The sequence below is a fragment of the Argentina anserina genome, chromosome 4, assembly GCF_933775445.1.
Source record: "Argentina anserina chromosome 4, drPotAnse1.1, whole genome shotgun sequence".
NCBI classification, from domain to species: domain Eukaryota; kingdom Viridiplantae; phylum Streptophyta; class Magnoliopsida; order Rosales; family Rosaceae; genus Argentina; species Argentina anserina.
Genome location: NC_065875.1, coordinates 27611556 through 27634149, shown reverse-complemented (window position 1 = coordinate 27634149; position 22594 = coordinate 27611556). Strand labels below are relative to the sequence as shown.

At 39.2% G+C, this 22594-nt stretch overlaps 5 protein-coding genes across 6 annotated transcripts; 1 reads left to right on the top strand and 4 right to left on the bottom strand.

The window, feature by feature from the left end:
• The first annotated feature begins 406 nt into the window (after positions 1-406).
• On the top strand, positions 407-1558 carry LOC126790954 (GEM-like protein 7). The gene is made up of 2 exons (XM_050517341.1): positions 407-781; positions 910-1558. The coding sequence occupies exons 1-2, from the start codon at positions 583-585 to the stop codon at positions 1380-1382; spliced, it is 672 nt and encodes a 223-aa protein (XP_050373298.1). The 5' UTR covers positions 407-582; the 3' UTR covers positions 1383-1558.
• Positions 1559-1774: 216 nt separating this feature from the next.
• LOC126790950 (F-box/LRR-repeat protein 4) lies at positions 1775-3397 on the bottom strand. The gene is made up of 2 exons (XM_050517334.1): positions 2921-3397; positions 1775-2845 (listed from the first exon to the last, which is right to left on the bottom strand). Exons 1-2 carry the CDS (start codon positions 3249-3251, stop codon positions 1962-1964), a joined length of 1215 nt encoding a protein of 404 aa, XP_050373291.1. The 5' UTR covers positions 3252-3397; the 3' UTR covers positions 1775-1961.
• Positions 3398-3776: 379 nt separating this feature from the next.
• On the bottom strand, positions 3777-6221 carry LOC126790948 (uncharacterized). 2 transcript variants are annotated; one of them, XM_050517332.1, is made up of 5 exons: positions 6096-6221; positions 5207-5956; positions 5023-5128; positions 4374-4579; positions 3777-4049 (listed from the first exon to the last, which is right to left on the bottom strand). In XM_050517332.1, exons 2-5 carry the CDS (start codon positions 5908-5910, stop codon positions 3782-3784), a joined length of 1284 nt encoding a protein of 427 aa, XP_050373289.1. In that variant the 5' UTR covers positions 5911-5956; positions 6096-6221; the 3' UTR covers positions 3777-3781. The 2 variants fall into 2 exon arrangements, with proteins under 2 accessions (XP_050373289.1, XP_050373288.1); XM_050517331.1 differs by lacking the exon at positions 6096-6221 and having other exon boundaries at positions 5207-6010.
• An 806-nt stretch (positions 6222-7027) lies between these two features.
• Positions 7028-9554, bottom strand: LOC126790952 (FAD synthetase 2, chloroplastic). Its single transcript, XM_050517336.1, has 5 exons — positions 9379-9554; positions 9061-9113; positions 8290-8425; positions 7773-7948; positions 7028-7653 (listed from the first exon to the last, which is right to left on the bottom strand). Exons 1-5 carry the CDS (start codon positions 9549-9551, stop codon positions 7130-7132), a joined length of 1062 nt encoding a protein of 353 aa, XP_050373293.1. The 5' UTR covers positions 9552-9554; the 3' UTR covers positions 7028-7129.
• A 565-nt stretch (positions 9555-10119) lies between these two features.
• On the bottom strand, positions 10120-18589 carry LOC126790943 (myosin-1). The gene is made up of 24 exons (XM_050517323.1): positions 18366-18589; positions 17734-18057; positions 17367-17468; positions 17136-17279; positions 16890-17040; positions 16716-16743; positions 16374-16539; positions 16093-16156; positions 15968-15981; positions 15801-15885; positions 15583-15686; positions 15341-15479; positions 14745-14863; positions 14517-14669; positions 14346-14435; positions 13954-14031; positions 13278-13436; positions 12868-13074; positions 12440-12645; positions 12217-12352; positions 11986-12115; positions 11751-11897; positions 11435-11502; positions 10120-11082 (listed from the first exon to the last, which is right to left on the bottom strand). Exons 2-24 carry the CDS (start codon positions 18043-18045, stop codon positions 10423-10425), a joined length of 3462 nt encoding a protein of 1153 aa, XP_050373280.1. The 5' UTR covers positions 18046-18057; positions 18366-18589; the 3' UTR covers positions 10120-10422.
• Positions 18590-22594: the final 4005 nt, after the last annotated feature.

Below are 22594 nucleotides of genomic sequence, written 5' to 3'. Positions count from 1 at the left end.
ATGCGAACTAGCAAAGGTTATTTGTTAAGGTAATGCCTAACAAATGGCCTCCCTCTGTTATCAATCTAATCAATTGTTATTTCTAAAATAGAATTAGATTAATCCCTTCTACAATTCAAGATCTACACAAGTGGAGATTTGGAAATCTTGAGCCTTCATGCTTTAATTCAGTGCTTTGTATCTAAAGCAAGCAATTAAAGATATCCAGATATCTTGTTAGCTTTTTCATTTTTTTGACGAAATTTTTTATCTTTTGAGATGGAGGACGTGTGTGCCTCTGCCTTTATTCTCATCGATGAGCCATACCTGACTCATGCATCAGAAAGTTTATGAACCACCAACTAATTTCAGACCTTTAAATACATGTAGAAAACAAGAAACTCATCATCCCACAACCTCATCGATATCAACAAGCTTCATTCCTCTTACTAGCTCGCTAAGCCAACTGTTTTCTGATACTGCTGGAGCTTCAACTTCATTTGTTCTCTACAAGCTCGTTCACAACTACTTTGATCTTTTGATTAAGTTGTTACTTATACAACAAGTGAAAGAATTTGTCTTCAGCTCGATCGATTATCAAACATGAAGGCTTCATTTCAGGTTCAGCTTGGAGGACAAGTTATTGGTTTCCCAATCAAATCAACGGCAACAGCAGCTGCAGCATCATGCACATTCGAGAGGTCCCTAATTAATGGAAAGAGACTCCTACTACCTGCTCAGCATCGTATTCCGTCATCTGATCTTCATCGTGATCAAACTGTGTCTTCAAATCGGACACAAAGTAAGTATTGCTTTTTGCTCAAATGAGATAGCTTAATTTGGCTTGCCTAATCTTAATTTAATGCTTGATAAGTTACATTAGAACGTACTTGATGAATACATGCTGATCAGTAATTCAATTATGTGCAGTGAAACTGAAACCTAAAATTAGTGAGACAGTGAAGGGCAAGTTGAGACTTGGGGCTAAGATTCTTAGAGCAGGTGGAACAATGGGGAAGGTGTTCAAGCACTTGTTTAATAATAATGTTGAAGCTGCAGGAGAGAAGCTTTTGAAGACTTCTCACTGTTATCTATCAACTACAGCAGGTCCAATTGCAGGCCTCCTCTTCATCTCTACACACAAGATTGCCTTCTGCAGTGACAAGCCAATCAAACTATCATCATCTCCAAATCCAAATGGACAACTCATCAGAGTCCATTACAAAGTTGTGATACCACTCAATAAGATAAACAGAGTGAACCAAAGTGAGGATGTTAAGAAGCCCTCGCAGAAGTACATAGAAATTGTTACTGTGGATAATTTTGACTTCTGGTTTATGGGTTTCTTCAATTACCAGAAAGCTCACAAATATCTCCAACAGGCATTAATCTCTCAGGCATAGTTAAGAACTAAGAGGGCTACAACTGCTAGTTGATAATCTGTGGGTTCCCTCTGCTTCTTTGCCAGCTTCAACAGCAGGATCGATCAGATCATGTAATTATACAGTACCCAGTGAGATAATTTGTAATTCAGTTACTTTTTTCAATGACTGAATGAGAAAATCATCAACTTAATTGCTTGATCTACCTTTTATCTCAAAATTTATTACTACTCTGAAATAATAGATTCACCAGGTTACCACACAAGGAGTATTAAACCCATTCCTCAATATGCAGTTCATCTTTTAGCACTCGGTTTAACAGGTCCAGTGAAACCAAGAGTCTGCCATATGTAATTCATACAGATGCGGTTTAACAAAAAGAAAAGTACACAATCCAGTTCTACTTGTAAAGATTGTCTTGTCACAAAAAAAAAACCAAGTTTTATTCAACTCTAATCACAATGAAAGAAACATGTACAAACCATACATTGTCAAGGAGGCATTTTCATACAAGATAAACCAACATTGTATCAGACCCCAAGACTTGCAAAGCAGGGCAGGACTGGCCAGATTTAAGCTGAAAAGCAAGCAAGCAAGGTTTCAAAGTAAGACATCAGGCTCGCCTAAACTCCCCGTGAAGTTGACTTTACAAGATTGAGGAAACTGCAATCCGGCCTCATCACATCCCCCCTTTGTAATTTGAGGGCATGACCTTACATCCAGGTATTCCAACATGTTGCATTTCTCCAACACCCTAGCTATCCCTGCCACGCTGATTTTCGGGCAGTTACTAACTTTCAAGACCTTCAAGGTCAGGGCGCCGTTTAAGCCCTGAAAGGCAGCATCAGACACCTCCTCGCAGCACCCAATGTCAAGAGCCTCTAGGTTTCTGCACTCAACCAGAAGGCAGCTCAAAGAAGAGTCTGTGATATTCAAACACCAATCCATCCGTAAGTTCTTGAGACTGGTCTTACAACAAGAGGCCAGCAATTTTATGGATGCGTCAGAAATGTCGCGGCAGCCGCCAATGATCAAAGTCTCGAGTTGTTGGCAGAATTTGGCCAATGATGTAATAGACTCGTCCCCGACCTTGTAACAGTCCAATAGCTTGAGTGTCCTGAGAGAAGATGAACAGGCCTTGGAGAGAGTGGAAACGCCAATGTCGCCGATGTTGCTGCATTTGTTGATGTCCAAAAACTCAATCTGTTGGCACCCAAAGACGAGATCAGTAAGACCAGAATCGGATAAATTGGTACAGCCTTGGAGGCCCAAGTGTTGTAAAGAGTGACAATTGTTTGAAAGAGCCCGTAATGTAACGTCGGTGATAAATCTGCAGCCCTGGAGATGCAGAGCGCGGAGATCAGAGCAGCCAAGAGCGACAGCTGACAATCCTTTGTCAGTTAGCTTTCTGCAGTAGGATACATCTAGGGACTGCAGCGAGGAAAGAGCAGATCCAATAGCAGCGATACCAGCATCCGTCACTCCTAGACATAAGAAGAAGAAGAAGAATTAGTTGATTGTAGACGAGTAATTGAAAGGGGGGATTCAAGCAGACCTGCCTTTGCAGTTATGGAGGGAGAGGAGGCGGAGGGAGTTGAAGCCATGGGCGATGACGGAGAGATCAGAGTCGGTGAGACCTGGATAGAAGGAGCGGGAGAGGGACTGGGAGAGGTCGAGCTCGTGGAGGCGGGAGAACCTGGCGGCCATTTTGCGGAGCATGTGAGGGCCGGCACGTGCGGAGAGTCTCCTTCTCTCGGTGCTCTGCAAGTGAAGCCACCTCTTGCACACCAGCCCGAACACCTCCTTGTCCCTCTGGCCTTCCAGCTTTCCCAGCACCCAACGAAGCTCGTCATCTCCAAGTGCCTCGTTGATGCCCACAGATGACTCCATGCCGGGAGTTCTGGGGAGGATGAATTAGGACTTTTAGGGTTCTTCCTTCAACAAAATGAACAAGTCGACTTTCGGTGCTTGCTTTATATAATTAGACGGGGGAGGAGGCCTTTTTAGTAAATTTGCTTCCAAGGTAAGAGAAGAGAACCATTGACCTCACCAACCATGGTACCAAACCATACAGCATACTTGGCATAACATGATTTTATACATGATTCATCAACAACAACCATAAAGCTCTATTACTGGCTACCAAGCCCAAAGAAGTAGTTCACCAGAGCATATTATTTCTTTCAGGGCACCATGAATGTGACCAACATTGCATAGGCATCAAATAGCCATTGTTCCCTTCTGTATTACTGAAAAATAACCTCTAATCTCTATATTTTGCTTCTACCATGTGAACACAACACAAGGACCAAAAAGAATCGAGTGCCAATGAATCATTGAAATAGCGGATACACTTTTGGAGGAAAAAAAAAAAAAGAATTGCATGTCATGGTCAGTCGCTCAAAAGCCGCTTAGGTTAATCAGACTGTTTTGCAGTCAGTAAGCACGCAGTCCTCCAGAAAGTGCGTTAGCTCTGAAGTATACAGCTTGGGGTCATTTCTGAAATGATCAACATGAGGTGTCGACACAAAGTTGCAAGCCCTAACCTCATGTCCAGCCTTCCGCTGCTCTTTTATAAACGATTCCACACATCCTGCAGGAATCACTCGGTCTGCAGAGCTGTAGATATATAATTGAGGACAGCTTGGCTGTCGTGCTGACAGTAAGCCCAATACATCAGAAAGCCTCCTGCAGTATCACACAATGTTTCCTTAGAAAACTTCTTGCAAATACTCAACAGTATGCATATTATGACATACAGCCGTTACATTGGTTTTCCTCAGATCTTTACACATTTGAAAGAATGATATCCTTTATATTCACCACATATTTGCACACAGCTACAAAATATGTGTGCATGTATACTATGCAAACACAATGTTAACTATCACTGGAGTAAATCTGACACCGGATTTCATCCTTCCCAAAAAAAGTGAACCCAAACTTTTTTCATATAGACTACTTGTTTCGTATCCAAAATAAAATAGACCGCTTGATATCAAAATAGACTACCTGTTCACTGTAGGAATATTCAAAACCACCTTAAAGAACTTCTCCAAAACTAAAAGCAAAGCTGCCTCAGTTACTGCAGGTTTGGGTGCCACTACTCCCTTGCTGTCAACCAAAACATCCATTACTGACTCACTACCGTCTCCGGTTCCTTTTGTTGCCACGCTATGTTTTTTCAGAAAGGCTGCAGAGAAACCAGATGCCCAGACCTACACAAAGACAAGAATTAGATTAATTAGACAGTCAGCAAAACAGAAACCATCAAAAGAAACCCGGGAAGCCAAAAAAATTGAAACAGCCAATTGAGGACAGAAAAGAAAAGAAAAGAAGGCAACTCATAACCCGTCTAGTCCTCAGAAAGAGATAGACAGGGTTAAGGCGGACTGAATACAAATGAAGTGACAAGGAACATTCAAGCAAACCAACTTCGTAAAACAACATTTGGGGAAAGTCTTGGTATTAACTTCTACCAATACAATATGATTAACTAAGTTAGAGTATTGCATTACTCGTAGGAATTTACATGCAGTCAATTCTAGTATCGGACCACTAGTAGAGCGTAATCCATTCGAATACCAACAGTGACTTGTGACTATAGAAAATAATCCTTCAGTGTTCTTTCCCAATTACAGAAGGTGCAGTTATCCTTTACCTGCGGGTCAGGTGCAGCAACAGGTGCGGAATCCACAACGCATCCCCGAATCCTTCCCATTACAGAAGGATCATGCTTCTGGAACTTCTCCAACATTACACCATACCTGAAACATGAAAGCCAATGACTAGTGAGGAAAGGAGGGGTTTTGAGTTTATGCATAAAAGAGAGAGATAGTACTGACGTTAACCATCCAGTGTTGCTAAAAGTATGGAACATGATGTTCTTTCCCAGCTCCTCTTCAACCCAATCAGCCAAATGAGTGACGAGGGAGTCAATGTGGTCTTCGACTTTACCACCGGGCTGGTACTTGAGAATGTCAGCCATGGGCAGAGTAAAGGTAATGGCGTGAAAGCCCCGCGAAGTATACCAGTCGGCATACCTCTTGAGATGCTTCTGCTTTGCTCCTAGCCATCCCAGCAAAACAACCACAGTCCTCATCTTTGTTGATGAACAATCCGAAGCGCCGGAGACATCGAGAGCATTAGGCTCGGGCAAATGCCATCGGTAGGAGACCTCGGCAGGGAGAGAAGGAGATGATGAAACATAAGCAGTTGGGGCTGGAGCTCTACCCAAGTGAGCGGAGTGATAGAGGTTGAGAAGCGCAGGGGAGGATGCAGCAGAGGAATAGAGGGAATTGCAATGGGAGTTGGGAATTGACAAGCTAATGTGGTTGGGAAGAGGAAGTGGAATTTTGGAGATAAAGGAGAGGTTTGAGGAGAGCTTAGAAGCGGAGATGTCGGTTGTCGATAAATGGTGGTTGGATTTGTGAGAGGAGGAGGAGGAGGAGGGGGGTAGAGGGGGAGAGAAGTCGGAAGAAAGAGAAGCGAAGCCAACAGCGGCGGCGGCGATCAGAGGACGTTGAAGGATTCCGGACAAGGAACCCATGACGTTGAAGAGCTCAATATCAATCTCCTTGTCATGCCAAAATCATCTACCGGCGGCAATGGCAATGCGGAAGGAAGGAAGGAAGAATGAAGAATCAGAATTAAACACGCGACAATTAAACAATAATAATAATAAAGGAGGGTTGGGTTGGGTTGGGTTGAATATATTCGCTGAATTGTTCTAACCTGGATTCCCTTCCCTTCCGTTCCGGTGGACTCGTCAACCATTCAAAGATAATGATGATGATGATGATGGGGCTGTCAAACGACGACGTTGACAGCCCGATTCTCCCAACGCGGCACCGACCAAGAGCAACGGTTTCCTTTTCTCTTCTGATTTCTTTCCTTCCTTCTTCTTTCTAATGAAAACCCCAATTTACCATTCCCCCACCAACAAGATGATGCCACGTGTGTTTATTAAAGATGCGATTGCTAACCCAAAGACCATCCAAATTTCCAAACCAAAACGAATTATGTGAAGAATATTCCGAGAGAAGCAGCAGAATATGTCAAGTCCCGGAAGTCCGGAACTCCATTAAGCACGTTTAGCATCAAGGTGACAGAGAGACGTGGTTGAAGAATGCGGCGGCATATATCACCATCACCCGCCGATACGTAATTTCTGGAAAAGCAAAGCAAAGCAAAGCAAAACCGATTCATTTCATCATAGGATTCATATCAATAATCACAAACCGGCGTTTTACAACGAGGATTATTTTATTGAGAACTTTCTTAATTCACACATTTTGATGCACCGTTTAATTTATATATATATAAATAGATCATTCCTGCAAAATTTCATCAAAATTAATAATTATTAAGACATTTTTAAATGATGTGATTTATTCATTATGTACTTGACCGATTTATATTTAACAATTTTAGTTCGTTCATTCATTCATTTAATCTACTTTAATATCTTAATAATCATTAAATTAGCTGAAATTTTGTATATCTCATCTACTATTATATGCCAAACCTAAGTCTAATTAACCAAAAATGTAATTAAATTTGAAAAAAAGTAACCAAAAAATAAGTCTAATTAACAATTACTTAGAAAATCCTCAACTAATTCGGGTTCTTATTAGAAAATATATCATCACAAAGTAATCATTGTCAGGTCCCATGGCTGTTGGCTATAAGCTAGCTCTCTGTTTATGCATGCAACAACCTATCGATCACAGATGTAACCATTAGCATTTCGTGCAGGGAAAATGAATTCAACATTCCATATCACCAAATTCAATACGTATGAGACTCATATCCTGTTCACTACTAACTACATCATCATACTTACCAACTACCTCATCCGTTTCTATGTGGATATATGCTGTATCAATCACTACACTACATGGGACTAATAAGTCCCCTTCATCGCCAATTAACACATAACACTTCCCATACAGACCCTCCTTTGGACCTAAATTTAACATGCACGACTTTGGAACTGACAATTTATGTCTGCTCCAACGAAAACCCTCTTCATCCTTTGCAACCAATATCACACGGTGTTGCCGACCCAGAAGTTTAGACACATACTTCATATCTCCTACAGCAAGGGCGCGCCGAACACGAGTGGATGAAACTTGTCCTCTATCTTTTGAATCTGAGTTTGTGTTGATGGAGTATGGGTTCTTGTCCATAACAGATTTTATGATGTAAGCCCCCATACCATATTCTTCACACAGCTTCATCAGCTCTGTCGCATCACCAGCTGCTTTATATCCAAATCGGTAGTTTTCGCCTGCCACAATTAGCAACCATTATCCAACACGTATATCAACTACGCTACGCATGCTTGACTAATAAGATGATGGGCACAATGATCTGCAATAGCCCATAGGTGCTTTTACATAAATTTACCTGCCACAACACCACAAACTCCAAACTCCTTCAACAACTTTTCCACAAATTCCCGTGGAGTGAGTTTTCGAACACTTGAAAATTGAATTTCAAACTCTTCAGGGACCATGTTACCACAATATGGGGCCCATGTGGAAAGAATCCTCTTTCGATCACATTTGGCAACTATTGGAGCCCTGTTCAGTTTACCAAGATAAGTTAACTTTGATGAATACCTACTAGAACTTAGCAAACAAACAGGGAAATGGAGCTCCAACGTCATGAGTTGGTATCCTTGAATTTAAAACTCATCTAATAGACGTCATCTTCACCACCTTACAGTACAGTTAATGATTCATATGTTCGTGCTGCATTGTAAAAGACTGTTGTACAATACAGATGGTTGGGATGATTATTACTTAAAATGAGGACAGGACTCTAAGGACAATAGCAATTAGCACAGTAAATAGATACTGGAAAAGAGGAAGGCAGTTGAAACATATAATAAACAAAGAATTCGGGTGCACAGCTACAATACCTAGGTTCCCAACCCAGTACTTCAGCCATTCCAACAAATGATAAAAGAAACGGAGGCCCGACCTTTGAGGCTTGAATAGCAAGTTCTCGATGACCTATATGCAGGGCATCAAATTTTCCCAGTGCAACTATTCCACCTAGAATGATACCATGAAATTATATAAGATAAGCAGAGAATTGTAACAAATTATAAAATTTCAGTACATAAAGCACATAAGGAAAGACTATAGACATCTGTAAAGAAAACTTAGAGAAAGAATGCTACGAGTGCAGTGAAGCAACTTGTAAATGACTGAAAACATTTGGCAATATCAGAATGGTGCAAATGAATCCAAAGGAGAAGTTTGAAAAAAAACTCTCAAATTCACAAGACTGGAGCATGGCCAATGTCTATGAAAAGGATATGCATTGCAGTTATTGAGGTGTGAGAAAGCTTGTTGTACTGTAACTGCATTTGCATTAGTTTTTGCTCAGCAATTTGTAAATTGATTCTAAATCTGGGCTGAGTAGTTGAGTACTTTGAAATGGTGTGTCTTCAAGTTATCTAGTCATCAAGCTACAAGGAGAAGTGTAACAGAGAACTTTATGAAGCAGCTCGGAGCGAGTAATTTAACCGACTACAACACACAAAAGGATTCCAACAGATAGACTAGTCGTATACTTGCACAACTTAGTAACAAGTACTTTATATAAGTAAGAAGTTCTTTATATAGTGTAATGAGCATGCTGATTAATATATGAAACAGTGAATAAAGGAGGAAAGACAAGAAACCTGCGACTGAGGACAATACGTCGGAGGGAAGCTCACGTTGGTCCTGTCCTTGGCTTTGCAAAAGAAAATGAATCAGATATATATACATACATTGCTTGTGTATATTGATATATCTGAAGAATGCAACCCAAAAAACAAGCCATGATAAGCACAATTAAATGGACTGATTAACGCTAATTTCTACATCAGATCTCTCCATTGAATCGATAAGACTAAACACAGATAATAACCCATTCTGGGTTCTCGAGTTTAACATGTATAACAAGTTGTCAATGTCAATTTAAAAAAAAATAGCAGAGGATGAATGGGAGGGAGTACCTGAAAGAGTTGGAAGGAATGATAGAGGGAAAAGAGGAGATTCTAGGTTTGAGATTGAGAGAGCGTCGTCGCAGGCGAGAACCCAATCCGAAGCCAAAACCAAGTTGAGGCTGGAGGTCGCAGTCTCGCAGCCGGAGATGAGTGGAAAGACGAGAGCCACCACCACTCAACATCCTCACAACTCTCAACCCAACTCACTCACCCGCCACGCGCTACTAAAAACCTTTTCAACATTCCTACCCGGTAAGAATTCTTACCTTACTTACCCTCCCTCTGCTCAAATTTGACTAGTTACCGCTTTTTCTTTTTCTTTTTCTTCTTTTATATTAAAATCCGTGCGGCCATTCTAACTCCTTATTAATGAAAACCGCAAAATACAAGCGAAATAACGCCTAAAGGAAATAACGCCTAAATCTCCAATTGCAGATACTTGAAATAATATCACAAGTCTTTTACTATAAATTTGTAATCAACAACCTAGCAACTAGCAAAAAGTGCTACTCTATTTACTTGGAAGATATCAGTGACGTACATAAAAGATAACTAGTTACGGCTTTTTAGTTTTAGTGGATTACACTGTTTGAAGTAAGACAAAGGTAAGACCCAGGCCAACTCCATACAATGCGGTATGTAAGAGCTCGAATGCTCGATCAACAATATTGGACCTGCATTCCAGCTTATTCATCTGGAGAGGAGAAGTTATATGCCAATTTTCTATTCTGGCAACCTCACAACGATAACTTTTCACGACAAGGAAGCTTTCAGGGATGTTGGAATTAATAGATAATCAAATTACAGAAACCATTCGTTAATGTGAAGCTTCCATTGGACTATAAATCAAAGGATGTACATATTGGAATCGCTTGCAAAACTAGCTCTGCAGGGCTTGCAACAACAAAACTCCGTTCAATTTCTATGCGACTCCTTCACCGGCCTACTATAAAACAGAGGCTAGCAAAAACCACGAGACAACTAACCCAACTAAATAAAACCATATTTATATTCTCCCTCTATCATCAATTTCTTCCAATCACTCACGCAAAGCTAATTTATCCTTGAGCTGTTCCTCCTTCCCCACCACTTCTTTTTAGCCCTATCAATACTACCCTCTTCATTTCCAAGCTTAGTCAACACCACTTTTGTCTCCCTAAGTCTTGCCCCATAATCCTTCTTCCAAGCCTCAAACATCTGCTTCAACCTTCTAAGCTCCCGGTCTGGATTCAGACTTGCTTCCACCTGACCAGATTTTACCTCCACCAAGAACTTGGCGTCGTCACCGAACACTTGACTCCTCTGGTCAAATTCTTCAGTCAACCGGCTTATAACACTCAAACCGGCACTCATCGGTCTCCCCCCATTGCTATCTTGGCGTTTATGGTTGCTTCCTGTGTCCCAACTGTAGTCGCGATCATCGCTTGCATTGACTGACGCATCAGAGTTTCTCTCAGAATCATCAATGGCAAGGCTCTTCTTCGCAATCGAGAGGCTGGATTGCAGGGATCTCATTTGTTTCTGCCATACTTCTTCCATTGATTTCATTTTCAGCTCATATTCAGACCAGCGGTTCTCATACTGTTGGAGGCGTTGGTGGAGGATGTCATTCTCCTCTTCCTTCTCTCTCAAGGCAGCTTCAGCCTTAAGAACACGACGCTGTAATTCAGCAAGAAATGAGGATTTGACAAGCACCTCATCTGACCCGTTTGCCTGTTTGGGATTTTAATTGTTAATTACTCACAACAAGAATCCATGACAGCCTCGTGCATGCACGCACACAAATACCACACATGCTCTTAAAAAAAACGGTCATAAAACACATTTAAAAAAATATTCTTGTCCAGTTGGCCACATTTTCACGCAATACTGCGTCTGGTAAATTTTCGAGCAATAATTGGCCCTGAGTGCTATTATAAGGTTTAATCTGAAAACAGACACTAGTGTGTAAATGACAGCTGTACAAGTTCGAGGGTCATGCTGATGATTGGACAGGTACAGAGGATTAATGAAAATGCAAAGGCCTTAATGCACTAATGTGGAAGCTAAAAGAGTGAAGGAATACCTTTGTGCTCCCAGAGTTCATTAATCCTATACCTCCTGAGCATCTTCTGACAAACCAGCCACGATAAACTGCACAAATCCAAAGAGAGCTTAGACAATCAAACTAATGAAACAAACTTGGGTAGAGATTCACCAAAAAAAATTTGACCACTTTCAGGTTATGTATTTACTCAGGCAATGATATCAAAAAGTAGCAGCTACCAACCTTATGGAGAATTAATAACTAGTTCTTTGATTTTGAATATAATCATTATGTACCTCTGTATCTACCTTGCAATTTTAATTAGCTTCAGGGTTTAGGACAAGGTTAAATATACCTGATTGTATCGCGATTGATGCATCACGGATGCTCTTAATTTTCTTCCTCGCAATCCTGCCTTTCATCAATTTTTGTATGAATACAGCAGCTCTATGCCTCTGTAGTAAGACCACATACTCCTTTCTTGTTTTCTCTCCCCTTACAACTGAACAAAGTAATCGAAATTATTTTTCAGTTTGCTTCTGTGCTATATGATATGATTCACCAAAAATAGATAAGGAGCAGGTCAATACAGGATTGAAGCGTGGTGATTCCTCTTCTCAGCTCCTTAAGGTAACATCGAGCTTGGTGCCCTCTAAAGCAGCTCTGAACGCGTAAAATACCATGGAGTGTGCGATTTCTGGTATCCTCAAGCACCCCAATCTGCACCGATGTTAAACCACGTTTCAATCAGATACTGATAAATGATATGGAATCCTTCTTCACAGAAGCTGTCACCAATCCAAGACAAGTCACAAACTTACCTGTCCAGTACGGAAAAATAATTTTGTATAGCCCACTTGGTACATATCTGGTAATATATTGAACTGATGAAGAATAGCAACTGAAACACTAAGCGGTTCCTGTGATGCAACATTCTCCAGCAGAAGAAAACCATATCTATACAAGATTTAATAACAGACTCACAATAATTAGATACAGAAGAGAGGTATAAATAAGTGAGCAAAAACTGTTATATTTTGTTACCTTCTTGCAAACTTCTGGTGAGACATCCTGGTAGGAAAGCCAGATCTCGAGATTCTAACCACTTCAAGGACTCCACAACATCTTAGTTGCTGCAGGACTAGTCCTTGCTCATATATACCAGGAGATTGACTATTGTTGGGCTTGATACAACGTATGAAATGTGGAGTGGTGCTCTCAAGACGTTTCATCAGTTGGAACAATTGACCCTAAACGCCAACATAAATAGGTTAATCAAAGGAATAGAACAGCCAAATAATCAAACTTTTGTTTATAGTATTCACTTTTGAAGCATGTGACATTCCTAATAAACAGATAGTGTACATGATCATATTACCGCACTTTGAGTAAATAATTATGTTACCATAATTATAATCCTTTTTCAATTGATACTCGTGTACAGAAGTCTAAAAAATTGAAAAGCCGCAAACCTTAAATTTTGTTGCAACACTCAGCTTCTGGGAGTCTGCTCCACCTAATTTATGCAAGGGGCCAACTACAGGCTTCTCGGATCGATTGAGCATACTGGATGCAAATATCTGAGGAAGGTGGCATGAGCATGAGGAAAGAAGCTCGATGGAATCCAAATGTAGCAAGTCTCTATTCTTCTCCAAAAACCCTGTTGTGTCATACGCAACCTAAGTGGAAGAAGGGGAACTGTTAGCACCCAAGCCTATTTAGATGGCAAAGGGTGATCTGGGGACAAGCTTTGTGTTCAAATTCTGACAGCCCAAGGGAATGAATTCTGACTTAGGCCCTATGTTTGTTAGTTATCAACATAAAAACTCATGTAGCAAAAGACAAAAAATAACACTGGAAATAAATTAATCACGAGGAGTACCTCTCCAGCATAATGACTGACAGTGAAGGCTTTTTCTCGTCCTCCTCTAAATGAAGAATTAGAACTCAGGTGTTGCTTGAGTTTGTTGGCAAAGGTCAAATCACTACCATTTGGGAAAGTGGACTCTTCATCTAAGAGGGACAGTAATCCCAACGGTCTCTGCATTTTATATTGTAAGAAGGCTCAGAAACTGAAAATATAGTTTCAAACACTAATCTTCATTGCAAGATAAGGGACAACAATAGATGAGGAACAAGTAGAGTAATGCAATATGCAAGCTTCACAAACCAGCAGAATAAGAGGTGCTCATCAATTTATGCTTCAACAAGTACTTGACTAGCAATTTGGAATTTTGGATATGCATGATTCCTATCCATTGAGTCATCTTAGAAATGAAGAGTTAATAACTTTCTGCACAAGAAAATCTTCAACCATGCACGAGAAACTTGATTATTATGTCATCTTTCAAGATGTTGATCAATTACGTCCTTCCAGTGCAATTAGATATCATGAAACAACTATGAATACATAAATGATTGTCCAACTTCTATACGAGAAACACAAGCAATTATAAAGTACCAAAATTAACTTTATATACTCACACAGTTAACAGGTTACTATAAAGTACAAATTATGAAATCAACGTATTTAAGCTGAGCATTGACAAGTCCACTACCTTTTCGAAAAGACCAAGGCAGTCCTGGTTGTCTTCAAATTCAACCCTAGTCCAATCAATGCCATCCTGGATATATTCCTGACAAAGAAAATAGCAGTCAACATATAAGTCTCTGCTCTCATAAAGCTCATTATTCAATATTAGTTCAACTTTAGATACAGAGCAACAAATCAGGAATTAGTTGAGAATTCACATGGCAACCAGCCTCTTTCATCATTGGCTCAGAATTAGATCTTTGGTCCTACTTCCTTCACTTCATTATCGAAGTTATCTTAACAGATGAGCAGAAAGAACCACAGACATTACCATGCTGAACCAACATGATACACCAAAATGGGACTAAGATCTGTCTCAACCAATTATTCCAATGAAAAAGAAAAATGGAAGATTACCTCCTGCTCTAGTTTGAACAAATGGCGATTGAAGTGTTGCTGCAATCTCTCATTTGCATAATTAATGCAGAATTGTTCAAAACTATTTCTCTGCAGAGAAAAACAAGTGTACATTTATAAACAGTTGCAATATCCTGACAGAATTCCAATGAAAGTTTAGATGAAACATACATCAAAGGATTCGAAACCATAGATATCGAGAATGCTAATAGATCTGCCAGTACATCGCTTTCCTACTGCAAGTGATTTGTTAATTTGTTCAACCAACCACTCAAACAAACAAGCATAGATTGACTTTGCCAAAGCATCTCTCGTATCGACAGCCTACAAGATGGGAAAAAAAACATGTTAAGGATGGCCTGATATCGATATCAGATGAATTAAACGTCCATTTCTTACCTGTGATAGTGTTAGCTTTTGGACAATATTGTCATTACCAACACGCATTTTGCGAGTTGATAAAGCAAGCTTAAGTTCCTCCAGGCCACATCCGACCAATTTAGCAACAGTAAACAGACCTGGAGATAAACTTGCATCTCTTAGAGCACAAAACTCAGAAAAATAGTGAACTAATGAACTATACTATAAGGGTAATTTTAACCTGTTTGAAATATTAGTATACAGCCCATACAGTACATCTGCATGATCCAAAATTATGTGTTCAACTAAGGATTCTTCTCCCAGTACTAAGATTTCAACATTACCATAACCAAGGACCAAAGTTCTTCCTCCCATATGGTAATCATAAAATTGTTAACTTTTACACTTAGGAAGGAACTAACAAATGGATTCGATGCACCTACCACATATAAATATTTCAGTAGTTCCCCAAAGATCTATAAGACATACAAAGATAGCTAGAGATTCTTCATAAGAGGATGCATGTTAGATTTGATTTGTAAGTAATAGAAACACCACAATTTTGACCACTTGTAAAAGACATAATATAGCATAAAGATTCTCATTTTTCAGTCTATCATCAACAGTATTACTACCTTCATCTGCTACAGCTTCCACATGATTTTCATTATCAATCACAGAAAATGAGATGTCTCCCAGCCACAAGACTGCAGCAAGCATTGCAAATACACTTTGTTGGTCTTCCTTGTTAATATGGACAACATCGAGAGCTTCCTGAAAATAGCGAGTTCACATGCATGTAAATTCGCATTCCTAATAATATATTTTAGGAATGCAGAGGAAGTGGTGGTCTGTTGAATCGTAAATGAGAACCTACCTTGACAACACGAAATTCTTCAGCATCATTAACTCCAGTAATGGAGTAACAATTGCTTTGCTGCAGATATTTGTACTCATCTGCACTCTTCAAGTTCAGGATCTCTGTCAAATGCAGTCAAGGGAACAAAAATGAAAGATGATACGGGAAAATAACACAATTTGACAGTAAATGTTAAACAGATAACACTGCTAGCAAAGATAAGTGGCAATAATAACCTTTAAGAGCTGGTGGAGCTCCAGCACACAGCTGATAAAATATATGATATGACCTTTCTCCCTCAGTGCATTGGACAACTCTAGACTGCTCAAAAAAATTGATGTATTAATTATCTGTATAAAGCACTAACAGATCATGATCAAAGACCAGAGGAAGGAATAATTACCTTTTCGAGTAAAACTATTGCATACAGGGGTCACAGACAAAAGAACAAGTCAGATTAAACATCTGTTTACATATGTAAGCAAATACTACTTCACTGAAGAAATTCAGAAGTATATGTGAACTTACAAGTTTGAATGTTGGCGCCAGATATCTTGCCAGTTTCACTAAAGTGGATTTCAATTAATTTTCCCTGCATTATACGTTCTCAGAGTTAAACTACATAAAAGGGCCATTTTTTCTTTAGTTGACTCTTTTAGAGTTAAAAATTAAAAAGAGCAAAAGAATGAAGGACAGGAGGCTAATATAGGAATTATTGAATGGAGCTGTTTTAGTAGACGGTTAATGGATGCTAATATAAAATTATAAATCAATGAGACAGCATTTAAGGAGAAAAACCGGGGGCTTACAAAGCGACTTGAGTTGTCATTCCTTAATGTTTTTGCATTACCAAAGGCTTCTAGTATTGGATTAGTTTTCAATATTTCATGTTCTATTCCACTTCCACCTCCAAGTGCGGCCAAATATTGCATTGCTATCTTTGCAGTTTCAGTTTTTCCTGCTCCACTTTCGCCACTGGACGTACAAGAATAATAATTTAAAAATTAGAGTTTCATTGATAACTCCTAAAAAAAGTTATACGACACCAATATTCTTAAAATGCATGGGTTATGGACAGCGTAAATAAGAGTGAGAGAGAGTTATAGATAGTGCTATAATTGTACTTTTTCTATTCACTGAAGAATACTGACCTTATAATTATCGACTGATTTACTTCATCTGATAGAGAGAGAGAGAGAGAGAGAGAGAGAGAGAGAGAGAGAGGAGGTTAGAATATAGTCAAAACACAGATTAACAGCACCTCAAATATATGGTTTGACCAACTAAAAAAATCAATTATGTAACTTTGGATAAAGAGCAGGCACCTCGAACCATTTCTCGGATGGCGGTGTCTGTAATGGCATATACATGAGGATTATCAACAGCTTTACGCTTATAAGCTTCAATGTATTCATTTCCATATAAAGAAACTTTCTTAAAGGGGTTGATAGCAACCAACACTGGCCCCGCTTTAGTCTGAAATCAACCAATATACCACATAAGCCATTGCTTTAAGGGTGATGTTCAGAAGTGAGGTTCAAATTAAACTGAAATCCATGCTAAAGACATACATAAATCATATCTCGATTGTATCTATACTGAAGATTGTACAGCACTGATGGTTCGTTTAAGTAACTGAGTTGCATGAGATCGTCCACACCATCAAGGATATCAGGATTTGCTGGAACCAAATCTTCCGGTTTCACCTTCATAACCTACATGTGAAACAGAACTGAAATCACTTGCATTACCAAACTAAAATCATGACATCATATGTCAATACTTGTCAAGAGGTTGCATACCTTCTCATTTGGCAGTGCAATTACAGTTTCGGTGGCGGAAGCTGACAAAACTTTTCCCAATTCCCAGTCACCATTTGGAAGTTGGTACCAATACTGTAGCTTCTGAAAAACAATAGACAATGATCAGATAACTACACTGGATATCTAGTGATCCTAGGGGTTGATCTGCTGCCAAAAGAAGCAGAATACGATGAACAGATGGATTTCGGGGACACTGAAAAGCATCAAAATGAGACTAACGAGTGTACCATGTATGATAGTGCAGCACACTTGCGAATGTAATACACATCCTGATTTGTAACAAGCCAGAAATTCTACCTAACATGAAAAACTTGGGTTCGTAATTCTCAATCACTTGATTAAATACCTTCTTGCCAGCATAAGAGGTGGTGTCACCCCAGCGACGTTGGGTGCGAAATGACGATACTGAAGGTAAGGGTGGAGTGACAGAATCCTCCAGGTCTTCGTCACTCCTTGACTGCCCGTCTTGAGTGGAGATGGTGTTACCGCCATATGGTGAATCATCAATTGCTTGCTCCATGTCACCATGTTCTGGAATACTGGAGGAGATGATAGTACCATTCCTCACATTGTCGTCATCTCCTGAGAACCTAAAGTCGCCAGGCAACGATTTGATTGACTGGAAGGAGGAAGGTGTGGCCTTTGATTTCTGCGGCATATCTCCGAGAATCTAGAACAGAGAGAGAGAGAGAGAGAGAGAGAGAGAGAGAGAGAGATCAAAAGGAGGGAGATACCAAATGTAACAAACAAGGCCCCAGGGAAACCAAGTAACATAATTACAAGAAACAGACTCTAGAAAATCAATCAATCCATTAATCAATAATAAGAATCATTCACTTTCTCTTGATTGGTTGCTGAGTGAGTTGCCAGCAAAATTGTGGTGATTCAGCTCAAGCAGCCCCAATTTCTTAACCAAAAATTGAGATTATAAATAGCAGCAAACTCATTTTTCACCGGAACTGAAATCGATCCGCTTACCTGAAAGAGAGAGTCTGGTCAGAGAGCTGCTGATGAACAAGTTTGAAAAGGTCTCTGAAGTCGAGAGAATGCGAACAAGATTGAGAGGAAGATGAAAACCCTAAGAATCTAGTCAAGAGCAATCGATCGAGATTCAAGAATGAGTCACTGTAGTGGTACAGATTTCGAGAAAGTGAGAAGAGAGAAGAAGAAGAAGAATCTGGCTGTTTTTTCTTCAACCACATGAAACCATCATCATACACAAAATTAAATCAAAATGGTTTGAAATGCTGCTTTTTTTTTAATGGTATTTAAATTTCGGGGCTTTTGGCACCAACCGAGTTTAAAACCAGAGATTTCAAACGGTTTCTGTAATCCGATGACAACTTACGCTCTTGTCCCTGTGTCTGCCACAAATGCCGATACAGTCCAACACCTAGATTCGCTCTTCATTTTTTTTTTTTAATTTCTCTCGTGTGTAATTTTTCGGGTCCCTGATATATGGATGTCCACCATCCAAATTTGAGGATATCCATCCCTAGTAAATCATTGATTTTCAGTTATTATTTTGCAATGATACCAAAATCACATTCATTGGTCATACTTGTAGAAACTACTAGTTGTGGCGCCTCTAGCTTTTAACATTTTGTTGTCAATAGCTTTTAACATGTTCATAAACAAGTCAAATCAAATCTTCATTATTAATAAGTAAAATTATAAAAGAAATACAAAAATAACTACAAATTTATTATATTAGGTTAAAGAAATAAGCAGTAATCTATAAGCATGTCATATACGGTGATATACCTGAAATATTGTAGTTAATAATTGATCTTATTTCTCTAACTCAACTCACGTGCTATGACCCGCATAATTCAGGGATGCATAATATGATTTTTATGGTGCATTTTTCCACATAACTTATCAATACTTGCAAAGTCATCAGTCATAGGCATTACTCTCTAAAGAAGGAGTTGAAGACTACGTGGGACACGAGTACGGAAATAATTGAAATATTTGTCAAAATGTGTTTGCATTGTAGCTCCCTACACTTAACATAATTGTGTACGAGGGTCACTTGTGGAGCATGCAAAGAAAGCAACGAACTTCATATCATCAACAACTAAAACTTGCCATTAATATACACTTTCTCTTATATTTGTAAAACTGATATGGGTACTTGGGGAAACAGGAACATAAATGACCAACTATGCTTAATATATATAAGTGTAAAGGGAACAAATTAATCTCTATCACCTAACAAAATTGAGAACAAGAGTAGATGTTTACTTGGAAGAAACACTATTGACATGGTGAGGGCCAACAAAAACACAAAACAACTAAGAAGTAATGGAGTAACTAATGACCTACTGTAAATATGACCAATGTGATGTACGTGTACACCATATTTCAGTTAGATGAGTCTCGTTACATTGTAAATAAATTGAAGAATGTGTCAATTTTACAATAAATTAGAGTTGCATACACGAGTTAACTAAGTATTTAATTGATATTCTTAACAAAATTAAACCACCGGTGTTGTCTACGTAAAATAGTGCGAGCTTTTGTTTCAGTTTGTAATGATATATTGATATTGTTAAATACTATTTTTATAATCTTTACAGCTTTACTTAACAAAAAATAATTTTAGAAGGCTCCCAAATTCCATGAGGGGCAATGTAGTTAATTGGAGAAATGAAAGGGGTGATAGGTAATTGAGCAGGTATTTATCCAGAAAAGAAATGACTTAGTTAGGTTTATAATAACATTAAAAAATGGCAGTTATCGAAAAAAAAGAAAAAGGAATGGTATATTGAAAGAGATTGGGGGAGACGAGAGAAGGGTCAAAGAAAGGAATGGCGGAATAATGGGAATGGGAATGGGAAAGAGAAGAGGGCGGGTAGGGATCGGACGGCGTACAAGTAACGTGGAAATGCGGAGGAGAGCATGTGATTGGGGCAGGCCAACACTTCTGGAGTCCAAAAAGGAAAAAAGGCTGTCTCTGTCTCTGTTTGCTGCGTAAGCTGTGATGCACTTGTACTGTCCCCTCTTCCATCTCCCCGGCCGATTCTATCCCCATCCCTAATCACACATTATTCATTCAATTCAATTACTTGTGCTGTCATTAATCATATGGATCGCCGGAAAATATATGATCATTTCCCGCCGGAAATCATATTACCAGCAAAATTGATGGCCGGATGGTGTGAGGTAGCTCCAAGTGGAAGACTAATCGATTGGGTGATAATTAACATATTGACTTGTACGCAGGTGTGTGACAAATATCTCTCTTCGTCTCTCTCACACACATCAGGAAGGTGCCTCATTTGTTTGAATTCTTATAATTAATATATAGCGCTACCCTGCATATATATACACGTACGTACATTTACTGTGTGCATATTGCTTACTGGTCTAGCCTTTGACCGTAGTCGATCGATCTATTATATTTATAGATCAATGTTCAATGACAAGCAGGCTAGGAATAATTGAGCTAAGAGCCAGATCGATCGAGTGTGTGTGTGTGTATATATATATATATATATATATATATATATATATATATATATATATATATATAGTGTTATACACTTATACCTAACAGCGCACCAACAAGGTAGCTATGCATTTTGTTCTGTATATGTATGTGTATGCATATATATGCTGCTGGCAGATTCTTAAATAAGTGATCGGATGACGGATGCCATATATATGACTAGGAGTCTTGCAGTTTATATATATATATATACCTAATTAATCGCCCAAATCATTTTCAGTTTTAATTAGTCTTTCAGCAAACTAGATAGTAATTAAGTAGAAATTCATCAGAGATCAAAGAATCGTGTGCACAGCATGAGTGATTGGATGTAGCTAGCGTACGTACCTACTACGTACATATATGATTAATGTTGATTACACCAACTTGCTTAGTGATTCTTAATAATAATTAAACGTACTCATGCGCGCCATCGAGACGGTTTAGTTTCAGGTCCGGTAGCTAGCTGGACCTAGATCATTGTTCGATCGGCAGTTTGGCATGCACAGGTCGAGAGTGAGCTAGTGACTCTACGTGAACATACAAAATTTACTTCGATCGATTGATGGATTATACCGATCGAATTAGACGAATTGAGTTTATGTTAGCCTGGCCTGCAATACGCGCATGCATCACTCGACTCGTATATGCCTGCACTCACCCTAACGTAGCTACAAACCTGGCCGGCCTTCTTAATTACTAATTATCATCGATCTCTAATAATTCTCTCTCTCTCTCTCTCTCTCGTTAATGGTTGAAGGCTTGTTTACTTCAATTTGCGCTAGCTAAGTACTGTACGTGTACTCACATTAGTGATATATGGTTTCATATTAATTAATTCTGTGTAATGTCACATAAATCCGGCCGCTGGGTTGGACCAAACCACAGTAATTGTTCGTACGTGCAAGTTTATAAACACGCATGCTCGTGCTAAGTCGCTAGCTAGTGTCTAGTGGGTGACCATGATCGAAAGATGGATCAGGACTCCTCTATGGTACGTTATACTCACTCGTAGGAACGTGTACAGTATTTTTGCTCCATATATCCATGGACCATCAGATTAAGAGTGAGAGCTACATTATATGCGAAGGTATTATTCAGCGTGATCAATCTTCAATTCCTAGCCTAATATTTTGCATGCAGTAGATATAAATTGATGGTACATATATACGCATATAAATACGAATATATAATGTGTGGTAGCAATGTGAGCTAGCACGCATGATAGCGACGGGATTACACACGAGAAACCTCGAGGAAAAGAAAGATGAGTGGATCGAGTTTGGCATGGTGGGAATGAGGGATCAGCAGAAATAGGATGGATGGATGTAGCTGAAAGCCTGAAACCAAACCCCGTTGCCTGCCTTTTCTTGATTAATTATTAAAGCACAAAGAGCAACTAGTGTATATATAGCTGTATATGCCCTAGCTAGCTAGCTGCTTTCTACATATATATGGCCATATGGGGCATGTGAATGAAAAGCTAGCTAGAGGTCGACGTCGACTGCGCTCTGCATGCCCGCCCTTAAAAGAAAATGGTTGCTATTTTCCTTCTACAGAACTACGTACATCTTTTCAAATAGACCTGCATTGCATCCACTGTACCGTCTGTACGTGATAGCTAATTAATAATTTATACACGAGAGGGAGCTAGATATACATGTAAGAGTGTACATGAATGATCGATCATCATGGGGATCCAAAATCGTTTACT

What these genes read in the sequence shown, in the direction of transcription:
- LOC126790943 (XM_050517323.1), bottom strand. Translation starts at nt 18,045, where the DNA reads ATGCCGCAGAAATCAAAGGCCACACCTTCCTCCTTCCAGTCAATCAAA. An exon ending in GGAAGCTGTAGCAGATGAAG is followed by an intron (nt 14,864 to 15,340) that starts GTAGTAATACTG and finishes GTTTATCTCCAG; the next exon opens with GTCTGTTTACTGTTGCTAAA. An exon ending in GCCTTGGTCTTTTCGAAAAG is followed by an intron (nt 13,437 to 13,953) that starts GTAGTGGACTTG and finishes TATAAAATGCAG; the next exon opens with AGACCGTTGGGATTACTGTC.
- LOC126790952 (XM_050517336.1), bottom strand. Translation starts at nt 9,551, where the DNA reads ATGTTGAGTGGTGGTGGCTCTCGTCTTTCCACTCATCTCCGGCTGCGA. An exon ending in GTACTGGGTTGGGAACCTAG is followed by an intron (nt 7,949 to 8,289) that starts GTATTGTAGCTG and finishes TAAACTGAACAG; the next exon opens with GGCTCCAATAGTTGCCAAAT. An exon ending in AGTTTGTGGTGTTGTGGCAG is followed by an intron (nt 7,654 to 7,772) that starts GTAAATTTATGT and finishes TAATTGTGGCAG; the next exon opens with GCGAAAACTACCGATTTGGA.
- LOC126790954 (XM_050517341.1), top strand. Translation starts at nt 583, where the DNA reads ATGAAGGCTTCATTTCAGGTTCAGCTTGGAGGACAAGTTATTGGTTTC. An exon ending in GTCTTCAAATCGGACACAAA is followed by an intron (nt 782 to 909) that starts GTAAGTATTGCT and finishes AATTATGTGCAG; the next exon opens with TGAAACTGAAACCTAAAATT.
- LOC126790950 (XM_050517334.1), bottom strand. Translation starts at nt 3,251, where the DNA reads ATGGAGTCATCTGTGGGCATCAACGAGGCACTTGGAGATGACGAGCTT. An exon ending in CTCCCTCCATAACTGCAAAG is followed by an intron (nt 2,846 to 2,920) that starts GCAGGTCTGCTT and finishes TCTTATGTCTAG; the next exon opens with GAGTGACGGATGCTGGTATC.
- LOC126790948 (XM_050517332.1), bottom strand. Translation starts at nt 5,910, where the DNA reads ATGGGTTCCTTGTCCGGAATCCTTCAACGTCCTCTGATCGCCGCCGCC. An exon ending in TTGCTGCACCTGACCCGCAG is followed by an intron (nt 4,580 to 5,022) that starts GTAAAGGATAAC and finishes GTCTTTGTGTAG; the next exon opens with GTCTGGGCATCTGGTTTCTC. An exon ending in AATATTCCTACAGTGAACAG is followed by an intron (nt 4,050 to 4,373) that starts GTAGTCTATTTT and finishes GTGATACTGCAG; the next exon opens with GAGGCTTTCTGATGTATTGG.